The following is a 14404-nucleotide window of genomic DNA, read 5'->3' as shown; positions in this document are numbered from 1 at the left end:
TGTCCTTTTCTAGTAAGAGAAAAAAACATGTATTATGGAAAGGTCAGCCAGGGCTTCTAGTATATGAAGTCATTGGGCAAATAAGTAGTAATAACACAATCTATCACCATTATCAGAAGTCAGACACAGAAGAAGAGCAACGAGGATCTCTGAGAGTTTGAGGCCAGCCTGGTCTACATAGTGAGTTTCAGGACAGCTGGGGCTATGTAGAGAGACCTTGTCTCAAGAAACCTGGCAAAGAAAAAAGAAAAAAAGAAGAAGAAGAAGAAGAAATCAGACATTTAGGGACAGTAGAGGTATTCCATGAATAATAATACTTACAGAAATATACATAATGCTTTGTTTTTTAGAGAGACCTGGTTTCATTCAGCCTAGGATTGAAGGCAATCTTCTATTTGTGCTTTGTCTGGGTCAGTGTTGAGTTAAGAGGATGACTCTACAGCGTAGACATACTTAAGCAGTTGAGTTAAGAGGGGCAGCCATTTAACCTGTGTTTATTTGACACCTATAAAACGACATCCGTGGTATGTTCATTTTGGAAGGTTTTGAAAAATAGCTAAGAAATAATAAGTATTAAACTCTGAAATAGCAGTAATGTCATTATTTACATCTAAATTTTTATTCTCATTAAATTGATGTGTAGTGATATTTCATTTGTATTTTAATAAATAACACTTACCTGAAGACCAGAAATGCAGAACAGCCACACTGGTCAGCCAAGGCCTGCCGGTGGTAGTGCACGCCTTCAATCTCAATACTAGAGAGGAATATAATCTCCTTCAGTCTGAAGATTTCATAGAAGAGCTCTCTAGTGGCTTTGCTGCTTTGCTTTTCTGATCTTCAAGTTGAACCCTAATATTTGTCTCTGGGTTTTTGTTCTTTGTGCTACATTGATGCCCACGAATTCTCAGACATCTTCTGCTTGTTGCAGTGTTTGATGACGGGGATGAGAGAACGCTGCGCCGCACCTCGCTTTGCCTGAAAGGGGAGAGACACTTTGCTGAGAGTGAGGTAGGTGGTAGGGGCTGGTGTGGGAACTGCAGTGACTGAGGGGGATGTGAGGTGTGAATTGAACTCCTTTGTCTCTTTTGCAGACGCTTGACCAGCTTCCTTTAACGAATCCAGAGCACTTTGGAACACCAGTCATTGCAAAGAAAGCGAACAGAGGGAGGAGGTCGTCACTTCCTATGTGAGTTTTTTCGTATTTGCTTAATAATCGATTGTGCTCACGCCTTCCCCAGCTGACTTTCCGAGAATGTCTGCCTTCTGCTGGGTATCGTTTTCATAGAATGTTGTAAGGGGGACCTTTTGCCCTCAGCAGACGTTTTTAGTTACTCCCTTTACTTTGCCTAGACGTTATCAAAACTCCATTTCCAAAAGATGATTTTAGTTTGCTTTGACGTCGTTATTAATTGGTATGATTTTCCTTTACTGAGTAATTATTTGTAGTTTATCTTTTTATTTAAAAACAGTTTTGAACTTAAAAATAATAATACAAAGGATTTCTTTATGTTCTTTGTCTAGTTATGCAGTTTTTAATAGTTCTGGCCTTTTGCCTTATCTTTCCATCTCTTTGTTATATATATTTTAATTAATTTTCAGTTTTATAATTTTTTTCATGGCCCTGGCTGTCCTGGCACTTACTTTGAGACCAGGCTGGCCTTGAACTCACAAAGATCCTCCTGCCTCTGGCTCCCAAATGCTGGGTTAAGGGTATGTGCCACCACCGCCCAGCCAGTCTTAGAATTTTATTTTTTTGAGCAATGTGAAAGGAAGCAGAGAACATGACAATCCTTTGCCTTTAAGTAAAATACTAATATCATATTCAGAAAATTCAATTTCACGGATGTGAAATGTTTTAACTCACAGCCAAACTCAGTGTTATCTTGCCTCTTGGTCTAAAGTACTGAGCCTCCAGGCCTGCACTACTGGCTGACAAAGTTTACCTGGTGGAAATTCTTACCTCCTGCTGTCAGCATTTCAGGATCCATCTGTCATCCTAGATGACTCTTTCGAGCATCCTTTCAGGGTCCATACCAGGTCGTGTTCATGAGCTGCGTTTCCTTGATTTGGCTTGTGAACTCCCTTTAATCTGGAAACATTCGTTAGATTTTTGTTTGTTTGATTTTCATGATGCTGCCATTTAAGAGCACAGGCAAGTTGTTTTGTAGACTGATCTTCAATACAGATTTTTCAGGTACTTTTATTTATAGATTATACATTTTTGACAGTAGGTGATATGTGTCCTTCTGCGTGTAAATACATCCTTGATACATACTATCAGTTTGTCCTGTAGTTGGTGTCATTACCTTTGATCACCTAGTTAATGTGGTTCCTGCCTAATTTCTGACCTTAGAGTTCTTTGGTTACCTTTTCTCCCTGGATAATTAAATAATCTGCGTGGAGCTACTTTGCCAGTAGATATGCTGTTCTTTCTCAAAATACCCTTCCATCAGTGGTTTTAGCACCCATACTACAATGGATCAGTGGGAGAAGAAATGAAAATACAAAAGATAACAGAGCAAGTCCCTCCAGGGCTTTAATAGTTAATAGCACTGTGTAGCGTAGTGGATGACAAATGTCAGTGTATACTCATCAAGGTTTGAAATGAGAATGTGTACTCATTTTTCTTTAAAAAATATAGACTTCTGGGGCTGGAGAGATGGCTCAGTGGTTAAGAGCATTGCCTGCTTTTCCAAAGGTCCTGAGTTCAATTCCCAGCAACCACATGGTGGCTCACAACCATGTGGTTGTGAGGTCTGGTACCCTCTTCTGGCCTGCAGACATACACACAGATAGAATATTGTATACATAAAAAATAAATAAATAAATATTAAAAAAAAGTATAGACTTCTGATTGATGCATGTTATGGACACTTAAGAGTAAACAGTTATCCCAGATAAATTATCTGACTAAATCCCACATTTGGTTTTTCTGGGCTATTTTTATAACCTACTAGAAAATCAAACTTTCATTTTTTAGCCTCTGGCATTACAAAACAGGAAAAAAAAAAACCTGTTTTTACAAAGTACATTTGGTAATCAGGGAGTTGGTGACGCACACCTTTAATCCCAGCACTCAGAGGCAGAGGTGGATCTCTGAGTTCGAGGCCAGCCCAGTCTACAGAGCAAGTTCTAGGACAGCAAGGGATGGATATACAGAGACACCCTGTCTTAAAAAAAACAAAAAAACAAAAAAAAAGTGCATTAGTGATATAATAGGCTTCTCTGTCCTGGCATAGGATCCTGAGTCCAGGTATTCACTGGCTCAGTAACGTGAACTCAGGAGTTACTAAGGTGGCTCCATGTCTTGCGTGAGGCCAGAGTGTCCATCTTCTCAAGCCCAGTAGGAATGGAGAGGCATCCTTGGCAGCCAGGCCAGACACTTAGCACTCTGATTGGACCAATCATGGCTTACGCCGTCATAACAATCAGGTTGTTAAAAAAAAAAAAAAAAAAAAAAAAACAATCAGGTTGTTCTGGTCCTTAGCACTGAAGACGAAAAGGAAGAAGAAAGTAGTGAAGAGGAGGATGAGGATGAGCGGCGTCTCAGTGATGGCTTACTGGGAAAGGTGGTGCGTGTGACCACTGCAGCGGAGAGGCCGGAGTGGTACCCTGCTTTGGTAAGTGAAGTGTCATTGCAAAGTCAGTCAGCTCTGTTTCTTGTTGAAAATGAGTTTGTCAAGCTTTTTTGAAATATATTGGAAATACTACTAATTTAATGAAGTTGTTATTATGTGTTTAAAAATTAAAAGTCAGGCCATTGTCTTTAATTATCACTCTCTGTTATCATTTATTGACGTCTTTCAGGATTTTTTTCCTCCGATGTCCCATTACTTTTTTACAACTTTAGTGCTTTTAGGTTGATCCCTTAATTCTTTTGTTTCGTTTGTCTCACTCTAGTTTAAGCTGGCCAGGAGCTTACTGTGTAGGCTAGGCTGGCCTTGAATTCACCCAGTCCTCCTGTTGCAGTCTCTTAAACTGTAGGATTATGGGGAGAGCCACCATGTCTAGCACCTTAATTCTTTACTCCATTCAAGCTAATTATCTAGATCTGAGTTTTTAGGAGAAATCATTGAAAAGTGACCACCTCACAACGGTTCCCTTTTCAGCCATCTTTGCTCAAATGTGGTGCTGTACAGCTGCAATCCCAGCATCTCAGCAGTCAGAAATAGGAGGCTTGCTTCAGCCAGGAGGTGGAGGCTAACTTGACATGTCATAGAGCTTGTCAGACTGGCGGTGGTGCCCCACACCTCTAATCCCAGCACTCAGGAGATAGAGGCAGGTGGAGCCCTGTGACTTCGAGGCCGGTCTGGTCTACAGAGCTAGTTCTAGGAAAGCCAGGGCTACACAAAGAAACCCTGTCTCAAAAAAACCCAAAGAACAACAAAAAAGGAGTTCTATAGTAATTTTTTTAGTACGGGCACATAAACTAGAATAAGGACATAATAGACAGGAAAGGTGCACTTAGATTTTTTAGACATGCCAGTCCTTGTGTACACAGGAAGAATGAGGACAGATGAGCAATTGAGGACATTTGTGAGGGGAAGACTGCTTGGTGGTATGTCTTTCACCGAGAGTCCTCTGTGACTGACTGTTTGCAAGAGTAGGGGAGAATAGAATGCAAGAATAGTTGATCCTTGAGGCAGAAGGGTCTTTAAATGGTCATCTGAATATAGGAGATAATTCTGCAAATAGCTTCGGCAAAGAATGCCATTTGCATTGCACATTTGGGAATGTCCATAAGACAGTTTGTTTGCTCCATTATTAGAAAGACTGGAAGTGATAGGAATCAGTATGGAGGCCATTAGTTCACAGGTGATGTAATATTGCAAGATTTCCGTTGCAGCTCCTGCATTCATGCCTGCCAGCTGCGCTGCTCACACCTGCAGTCTGTGTCCTGAGTGAAGATGGGGTTGGCATAGGGGTCAGTCAGTCTCGCTAGGTGGTAAATCGGAGGCCAACCTGTGCTACAGGAACCCTAACTGAGAAAAATAAAGAACAGCCCACATATCCATAAATGCTATTGTTTTGGATACAAAGTCAAGTCTTGGGCTGGCGGGATCCTTCCACAGGTAAAGGTGCTGCTCATGCCAAGCCTATAGCCTGGTCTTGATCCCAGGACCCACATGGGGGAAGGAAAATAGAATGACAAGCATTGACCCTCATGAGTGCTGGATACATGTGTGCCCTCCCACACAAATACATAAGTGCAGTCATTTTTATTTAGGTTAGAATTTTTAAAGCAATAGTATTTTAATTTATATTTCATTATTTATTTTATATTACCTACTGACTATGTTAAGTTTCTAGGAAGCCAATATGTTAAAAATAATAAAATACTTTTGTAATTTATTAATAATGAGATCTATTAGCAATTAAGCTATTTCTTGTAAAATATAATTCACTTGAGACATTAGCAGATCCAGAATTTTTTAACTTTTAATTTTTAAATTCTGTTTCTTTGTGTATGGGGTGTTTTGCCTGCATGTATATCTGTGTACCACAGGGTGGTTGGCACCTGTGGAGGCCAGAATTCAAGTTACAGACAATTGAGAGCCATGTGTGGGCATTTGAAATAGAACCTGAGTCATCTGGGTCCTCTCAGCTGCTGAGCTGTCTCTTCAGTCCCCATGCCCCTTAAGTTATCTTTAAAATTACTTAAATTATTTTAAAAGTACTTAAAATTCTTAGATCTGGTGAGATGGCTCAATAGGTAAAAATGCTTGCCACTAACTCTGACAACCTGAGTTGATTCCCTTGAAGACCCACATGGTGAAAGAGAGAACCATGTCTTTTTTTCATATATACTTTGTTTTTAATTGAGTTATACGTTTTTCCTCACTCCCCTTCTTTTCTCCCCTCTCCCCTTCCACCCTCCTTCCTGCCCCCCAAACCCCTGATTTACTAAGGAGATCTTGTCTTTTTCTCCATCCTGGGCGGATCCATGTATGTCTCTCTTAGGGTCTTTGCTGTCTAGGTTCTCTGAGGTTATGGACTGTAGGCTGGTTATTCTTTGCTTTATGTCTAAAAGCCACTTATGAGTGAGTACATATGATATTTGTTTTTCTGGGTCTGGGTTACCTCACTCAGATTCTTTTTTCTAGTTCCATTGATTTACTTGCAAATTTTAAGACGTCATTATTTTTTACTGCTGAATAGTACTCCATTGTGCAAATGTACCATATTTTCCTTACCCATTCTTCAGTTAAGAACATCTAGGTTGTCTCCAAGTTCTGGCTATTGCAAATGTCCTTGTAGTATGAGTGTGCATTCTTTGGGTATATGCCCAAGAGTGGTATTACTGGGTCTTGAGGTAGACTGATTCCTAATTTTCTGAGAAATCGCCATACTGATTTTCAAGAGAACCACGTCTTACAAGTTGTCCTTTAACCTATATGAGTGCCATGGCATACTTGAACTCTCCCCACCCTGCACACAAACAGATAGGCATAATACAAAGCTTAAACAGATTCTTGGCTAGGGCTATAACTCAGTGGTTGAGTGCTTCCCCAGCATATAGAAGGCCTTGGGTTTAATTACTTAGAACTCTGAAAAATATTTTTTTAGTTAGCAAGCAAGCAAGCAAACAATTTTTTTTCTTCTCTGAGCAAGAGGAGTCAGTAGATTCTGAATTTGTATTCCAGGTCATCTCTCCCAGCTGCAATGATGATGTCACAGTGAAAAAGGACCAGTGTTTAGTTCGATCATTTATTGATTCTAAATTGTGAGTAATGAAACACCTGGTGTGATTCATGGGGATGGGACAGAGTGATGGGCACCCACCATAACGCGAGTCCCTCAAGAGGGGGTTGAGAAGTTGTTACTTACTGTGTTCAAAATTAGGGTGCTTTTAGCTGATAAACATTATATAAAAATTCAATGTGTGTGAACAGTATTAAAGACATTTATTTGTAAATAAAGTGTATATAGTTTTTTAATTGAAAAATTCTAGATTTTTATCATGTGTTATTTCATATTATGATTTATGAAACTTAACAGAACAGTCTTTATTAGTAGAATAATTTTACTTTTTATTTTGAAAAACAGATTTTTAGAAACTTTCTACTAATTTCACATTTTTCTTTAAAGAGAACAGTAAAATTAAGTATATATATTTGTTATTCTCTTTGAAAAATATACCATAATATATATAACAGCCATAAAATATTTTAACAAATTAACAAAAATTAGGAAATACTGAGCAAAATATGTGTTATCTGTAAGAATTGAAATGACTATGTTTGTAGAAACTCTTGTCTATTCCAAAGGTTGTATAATTGGAAACATTGAATTCGAGGCTCTCAAATAAGAGTACTTTAAGTACTTGAAATTTAAAAATACTAGCTTTGTCTGTATTACTTCCAATACGTTCTTAAGGATCGGGTCACTCATGGCCTACAACTTCTAAAACACTATAGGACAAAATAATTTTGATTTTTTTTTTTTGAGGTCTAATGAATGTGTTAATGTGTACTGTTTAAATGATTTTTTTTATTTATTTAATAAGTAGTTGTCCCCATTTTGTTCTTTTTCATAGTTACTCCATAGCAAGAAAGGACATTAAGGAACTAGACATTCTCAATCTGCCGGAATCTGAGCTCTGTGCTAAACCAGGTAAAAGAAAGCTGAGTCAGTATGTCAGTGCGACATGACTGTCTGGAAAATAACAAATGGAACAATACTGACCAGTCTATTACGATAGTAACTTTGGAATCCTGTATCCAGCTGTAGTCTATAGGCTACCTGTGGCCGGTAAAACATAATGAGGTGTTTTGCTTTTCCTTTCCCTTGTTGCTTGGTTGCATGGCTCCTGAGTATGAACCTCACAGATAATGTGTTGGACACACTCCTAAAGGCATTTTCATTATGTCTTCATAAAATACTTGGTTTGTTAAATTTACAAATTTAACTTTGCGTGTTTGGTCATTAATATTTCTTCTTCCTCCTCGCCTCCTCCTCCTTCTCTTCCTCCTCCTCCTCCTTCTGTTTTTGAGTCAGGATTTCTCTGTGTATCCTTGGCTGTCCTAGAACTCACTCTGTAGACCAGGCTGGCCTTGAACTCATAGAAAGCCCCCTGCCTCTGCTTTCCAAGTACTGGAATTCGAGGTGTGTGTCACTACTGCCTGGCAATATTTTTTCCTTTTGAAGGGTACAGGATAAAGTGTCTCTCTACATAGCTCTGGTTGTCCTGGAATTCACTATTTAGACCAGAGGCCTTGAACTCACAGAGATCCATCTGCCTCTGCTCCTGAGGGCTGGGACTAGAGTCCTGCGCTTCCACACCTGCTGACCATCAGTATCTAATAGTGGGGCTGGAGGGATGGCGCTGCGGTTAAGAGCACTTACTGCTCTTGCGAGGACCCAGGTTTGGTTCCCATCACCCACACGGCAGTTCACAACCATCTGCAAACAGTTCCAGGGGATTTGATGCCTCTGGTGGACTCAAGTGTGCTCATAAATCTGGTAGATCGCTTGTGCACATAAAATAAATATAAATTTTTTTTCTAAAAGGCTACTTCTAATCTGCCAGGCGTGGCTTTACTTGGGAGGTGGAGGCCTGCAGATCACAGGTTCGAAGCTAGATTGGGCTACATGGTAACATAGTGAGACCCTGTCTCACAATAAACAAACTTTGTTGTAAATCTACATGCTCTTCTACTCATGAAGTACTCAGATGTCCTCCGCCACTTTATGAATGATGACTGGTTTGGGACTGAGCTCTCTGGCCCGGAAAGACATGCATCTCCCTTAAGTCCATGTCCTTCGTTCAGTGGCAACAGCTGGAGTCCATGTTTCCTTCCAGGGCTGCAGAGAGCAAGTGTCTTCTTCAAAGCTAGAATCGTTCCTGATAATTGGAAAATGGACATAAGTGAGATTCTTGAGTCATCCAGCAGTGATGATGAGGAAGACTGCCCAGCTGAGGAGAATGAAGAGGAGAAGGAAAAAGAAGCCAAGAAGGAGGAAGAAGAACTGGTAGGTCCAATTCCAGGCAACATGGCAACCTTTTTTTGTTTGTTTGTTTTTGGTTTCTAGTGAAAATAATATCTCCATGTGTTTGTTCTCTGTCTAGATTTTATATATATATTGTCTGAAACGTTTCTTTCTTAATTTGATTGAGGAGGTGTGACTGTTTGGTTCATTGTATAGTGTAGAACTCAGTACCAGTTTTCAGTGTGAAGTTATCAGAAAGTACTTTGCTGAGATAATCAGTAAGATTTTGTGGGGGAGGGGATTGGGTGTTTCTGTCAGTGTGTGAAGTAATTGTCATCCTGCTTTCAGGGTGCCATTAGAGTCAGAAAGTTATTGTCCTCAGCTGGTACAGCTAAACTGTGGAGCTGAGGGATTTGAACCCAGGTCTTGCTTTTCCTAACTTGGAAACCTTCTAGGGGTAAATATCTTAATTCCTCCCAAAGAAAGATTCATCTGGCATCTTGACAAATCACAGAAAAGATTGAGATTGTATTTTTATTAGGAGTGGTTTTCTTTGTGATATTGCAGTGTTCCCAGTGTGGTTACAGGAATCATCTGTGGAGTTGCCATGGCTGTTCACGTGGTGTTTGTCTGTTTATTCATCAGTGTTTTGTTACGTGGGGTAAATTTTCTAGTGTAATTTTGGTTGTTGAGAGGCAAAACAAAGAGCATGAGTTTATTGAAAAAGAAGATCTATTTGAGCATGAGAATGTCCCCTGACACTGTGGACTGCTTTTGTGTTTGAATACACAAATGTGAGCTTCTGGAATGCCAGGACCAGATTCGCGTGTGAAGAAGAGTGCATGCTAGTTCTTTCCTTTGACCTCCCCTGCAGCATTTGGCTTTTTACACTCTGAAATCAGAATGGCGGTTCATACTTCCAGGCTGCCTACAGAGTTGCCATAGTAACGTGCTGTTGGTTTTAAGTGAGCATGCTCAGAAAGACAGGAAGGTTTAGCAGAGGCTTGGCAGGTTGCCAATGGAGGTTTGCCAGCCGCTTTGAAATGGGCTGTCTTTCTTTTCCTTTCATGTAATGTCTGATTTCTGTGTGGAAGAGAATGTAAGTAGTTGCTGTATAACCCGCGGATGCTGTGCCCTAAGAGGGACAGCAGGTATTTGCCAGTCAGACTGGCATGTCCAGACCCTGCACTGACTAAGTAGAAGGGGAAGCTAACCATTTTGCTTTGAAAGGAAATGCAGCACATAGGTAAGATTTTTTTAAAAAAATATTTAGTTATTGTTTTGATTGCCAAAAATGGAATTAAGTAAAATTTTTAGGTGTTGATTATATGACTAATATGTAGAGCTTATAGCCAAGCGTAATTGTTTCTTGTAAAAAAGACAGGAGGAATCTATTTTTAGAGGATTAAAGGGTAAAGGGTATTTTCCTCAAACATAAGAGAGTGTTTTAATGACAGTGATGAGACAGTGTGGTAAAATCCAGGAGTTAATAATTGAATATTATATGTGATATCTGTATTTTATCTGTATTTAGTTTTAGGTTGTGTGTTTCAGGGTAAATAGGCCACAGTTTCAGGGTGTGAACTGTTAACAGTCTGTGGTTTAGGTTCTGGTTTTTATTTAACATCAATTAGGATCTTATATTGCCAAATGCTGAAAAGGGGTTAGTCTCTTTATTTTTTTGCTAGTTCTCTTAATTGGTGTCCCTTCCAGAAGGCATTTTACCCACCCTTCAAAAAATACCCTGAAATTTTAAACAAAGAGGCTAAAAAGAGCTTTGAAAGAAGTTGCAGAGGGCGCCTATAAAATAGTAAATAGTGCTCATGTTACAGTGATTAATTTCAGAATAATGTAATGTTTCATTCAAGCTGTGAGTGATAAATATTAATAAAAAATGAGTAGAGCAGAAGCTATTGCAGGTAATAGTAAAGAAAAATTAAAAGATAAGGACACTTAGAAAATGGTATCTTTTTACAATATGTTTCTTGTGAACTTGCTAAAATTTAGTGAGCATGGTTGCTTTATTCCTATTAAAAAATAACAGCAAAAATCACAAAATGTAGGCTTGAGTTATACAGTTTATTTTAAATTATTTTTCAGATGCTCATTTTCCATAGCATTTGCTTTATTGATATGTACTTGTTGTGAGCTAGTTTTCTGGCTACCTTAGTGGGTTTTCTTGAGGAAGATTTAGGTTGTTTAGGAAAAAATATCAGCTGCATTTTCCTTGCTCTTGGATTTGAGATTTAGTTGCTGAATCATTCTAACTTGTCTTAAAGAACAATTTTAAAACGTTTAATATGCTGGTCAACCAAGAAATGCTTTAAACTATACATAGCAAAGGGAGAAATATGAGCATGGTACATGGTGACTAGTCCGGTAAGCCAGGGCCTACCTGGCTTAGTCATTATGGGCCTTTCCCACACCAGTGAGGCTAAGTTCTTGTCTTAAATTACAGATCATAATTCCTCCCAAGATGTATTGATAGTGTTCTTTTTAGGACGACTGAATGCTGCTTTACAAGAGTCTTAAAGATCCCTTGTACCATTCTGTGAGCCGTTAAACAGCGCTGTATGTTGTCATCAGTGCAGGCTCGCAGGCAGGCGTATGCAGCAGAGCACATAAGTGTTAGCTGTTTCTGCAGTGACAACGAGCAGTAGCCTCCGTGTAGCCGCCCTGCTCTGGGTATTTCAACACAGTGGGAGCAGGAAGATTTGAGATTCTACAGCTTTATTGTGGAGCAGTAGCTTTTTTATTTAATATTTGATTTTCTACTCATATGCTACTTCAGGACTGAAGTGTAAGCAATGTGTCTCCTACTGTGCTGGGGAGAGGACCTGACGAGGGGTTCCTGTCTGTATTAACTACAACAGATAGATAATTATTTTGGGAAAAGCCTAGAGGTTATTTTTGTGGGTGTTATTTAAATGTCTTTGTTAAGAAAACTTTTTCAAGAAAATTTTATATTAGAAAAGACATTACTAAATTTTTTTGAACTAGGAAATTTATTTGGAAGTCCATATGAATATAATAATGCTAGCAGTTATTCATTTCTCTTGACTTGGAATTATACTGGATAAATGTAGGGAGTTTTCTAAGGGTGAAAAGTTAGAAGATTGATTATCAAGAGGAATTTAACTAGTTTTAGCTTAAATCATCATGGCTTTATAAGTCAGCTTTGTGTACCAGATTTCATGTTTAGCAATGAAAATTAAAATTAGTGAAGTTTTTATAGGAACTGCTCCTTTTTTTGGTCTAATTATTGATACACTCATTTCTCCGATCTTGAATTTCCTAGGAATGCCATCACATTTGCTACCCAAGATGATCTTCCACTATTGTAGAAGTCATAAGTGTTTGAGGTTTTTATTTCTGGGAAATATGAATATTAAATTTTTAGTATTTAAATGTTACCTGTGTCAGTCTATGACCATGTAGATTAAAGGCATTTGTTGATGATTATTCAAAATCACTTTGTATATAGTTCCACAGGAAATACCTGAAAACTCAGGAAAACTGTCAGTAAAAGCTAAAGGTTTTTAAATGTAGTATAAATAATTATAGCTATATCAAATAACTTCAATAAAACTAAGCATTAAGTATATCTGAAACAACAGCTTTCAATGGATAACTTAGATACTTACATTCAAACATAACAATTTGCTTAAATTTAGACTACTAAACAAGGAAATAAAAATGTCCTAACTGGACTGGAGATGGCTCAGGGGTCAGAGCACAGCTGATCCTGCAGAAGGACCTCAGTTTGGTGCTCAGCACCTACTTGGCAGTTTACAGCCATCTGTAATTCCAGCTCCAGGGGATCCAGTGCCATCTGCTGGCCTTCTCAGGTATTCCTGCATGTGGTTCACTGGCATACATGCAGGCAAAACACTCAGATGCATAAAAAGAAAAATCTTTTTTAAAAGTCCTAATGAATTTTGAAAAAAAAATCTTTACTGTTTTAACTTAAAATGTGAACCACACTAAATTCACCCAATAAGACTAATGAGATTTGTACATTTGTTCACACAAATACAGCTGTATTTCCAAAATAATTAGTGTGTATGGTGTTCTATCTGCATGTATGGTCTGTGCACCACTTTCAAGCCTGGTGCCTATGGAAACCAGAAGAGGGTGTCAGATCCTCTGGAACTGGTGTTACGGATGGCTGTGAACCACTGTGTGGGTGCTGAGAATCTGGATCCTCTGGAAGAGTAGCCAGTGCTCTTAACGGTGGAGCCATCTCTGCAGCCCTCTAATACAGCTACATTTTCTGTGTTTTTAAAACACTTTGTATGTAATCATACTTTATACCTGTGGTCATATAAGAGGTTTGAATGATATTAAAAAAAACTTGATTATAGCACCTATATTATATCTTGATGGTGACAATGTATGTACCATTTCAAATGGAAAATAAGTTCCTCAGTTTAGTTAACTGTGGTAATTTAAGAGTTACATGATTATTTTAAGGAGGTTGTTATTAGGTTGTAAAGCCGTGTCTTACTGGAAATATAAAACACATCCTTTGGGCTCCTGGAGGTGCTTTACATGTGTGTAACAGTGAGGGATGGTATGCCTGTAAATTTAGGATCAGGCGTTCTTGGGTCCCTGGCTATTATTGGTCAGTTCAGTGTCTGTAGTCAGGTCATCTTCTTTGAACGTCACCTTGTCTTCACTCTGGCTTTGGAAAGAAACCCCTAAGTTTCAAATGGGAGCAGACTTTAAGCCCTATAAACTTCATGAGAGTAGTTTTCGACCCTCCAGTATGTCTGCTCAGGCACTGTCGGCAGTGTGCGTCCTCTGAGAGCCAAGTCCCTGAGGTTCTGCTCTGGATCAGGAAGTCTTGCCCTAGCAGCTCCAGCTTTTCCGTCTCGAGCCCAGTCTGCTCTGTTTGCACGCCCTGGTCCCAGCGTTCCCTCCTCTGCTGGCTGTGCTTGCCTCTGTCCAGGCTGCTCAGTTACATGCACTGTCCCTGACTTCTCATTCTCTCTCTGTAGTATGTCTTGTCCTGTCATCACGACCAGAACAACTTCGCTGACAGTCAAGCAAAAGTGTGTCTTATCTCATCTTACTCCTTAGTAGCATTCAGATCTCAGCAGATGACATTTGTTTTCTGGTTTACCTCCCAACCAAATGATAGAACAGCTTTGAATCCATATGTAATCTCAGTTGTCTCAGCTACACGCATTTATACTAAACTGTGCATGGAAATTTCTTTTTATTTATCAGTATTCAAACTCAGTATGCTCACGGCCTCACTTACCTTCCCTTGTCCTCCCCTGGCCATTCCTAATTTATTTTAGTAGACACACCATACCTGCTTATCTAAGCTGAACACACAGAATACCCAAAAGGCATCTTGATTCTTTCCTTCGTCCTCTCCGCCAACTCCATTCAGATACACAAACCTTTTGTCTTGTACCAACCTGAATAGCTCTTTAATTTGCCCACTTCTTTCAGTAATTAC

At 39.1% G+C, this 14404-nt stretch overlaps 1 protein-coding gene across 2 annotated transcripts in view; it reads left to right on the top strand.

The window, feature by feature from the left end:
- The window catches only part of Arid4a (AT-rich interaction domain 4A), a 72353-nt gene that overhangs the window by 19835 nt on the left and 38114 nt on the right, over window positions 1-14404 (top strand). For both annotated transcript variants that reach the window (XR_009057827.1, XM_057782344.1), the window contains exons 6-11: window positions 932-1011; window positions 1095-1189; window positions 3491-3623; window positions 6648-6727; window positions 7541-7617; window positions 8807-8976. Coding sequence is in view for 1 of the 2 variants with exons in the window: in XM_057782344.1 (XP_057638327.1) it covers window positions 932-1011; window positions 1095-1189; window positions 3491-3623; window positions 6648-6727; window positions 7541-7617; window positions 8807-8976 (635 nt within the window). In the remaining variant the exon portion in view is untranslated. The remainder of the gene's footprint in view (window positions 1-931; window positions 1012-1094; window positions 1190-3490; window positions 3624-6647; window positions 6728-7540; window positions 7618-8806; window positions 8977-14404) is intronic.

Source organism: Chionomys nivalis, chromosome 10 (assembly GCF_950005125.1).
Source record: "Chionomys nivalis chromosome 10, mChiNiv1.1, whole genome shotgun sequence".
Lineage (NCBI taxonomy): Eukaryota > Metazoa > Chordata > Mammalia > Rodentia > Cricetidae > Chionomys > Chionomys nivalis.
This window is presented reverse-complemented; position numbering and strand designations above follow the sequence as displayed.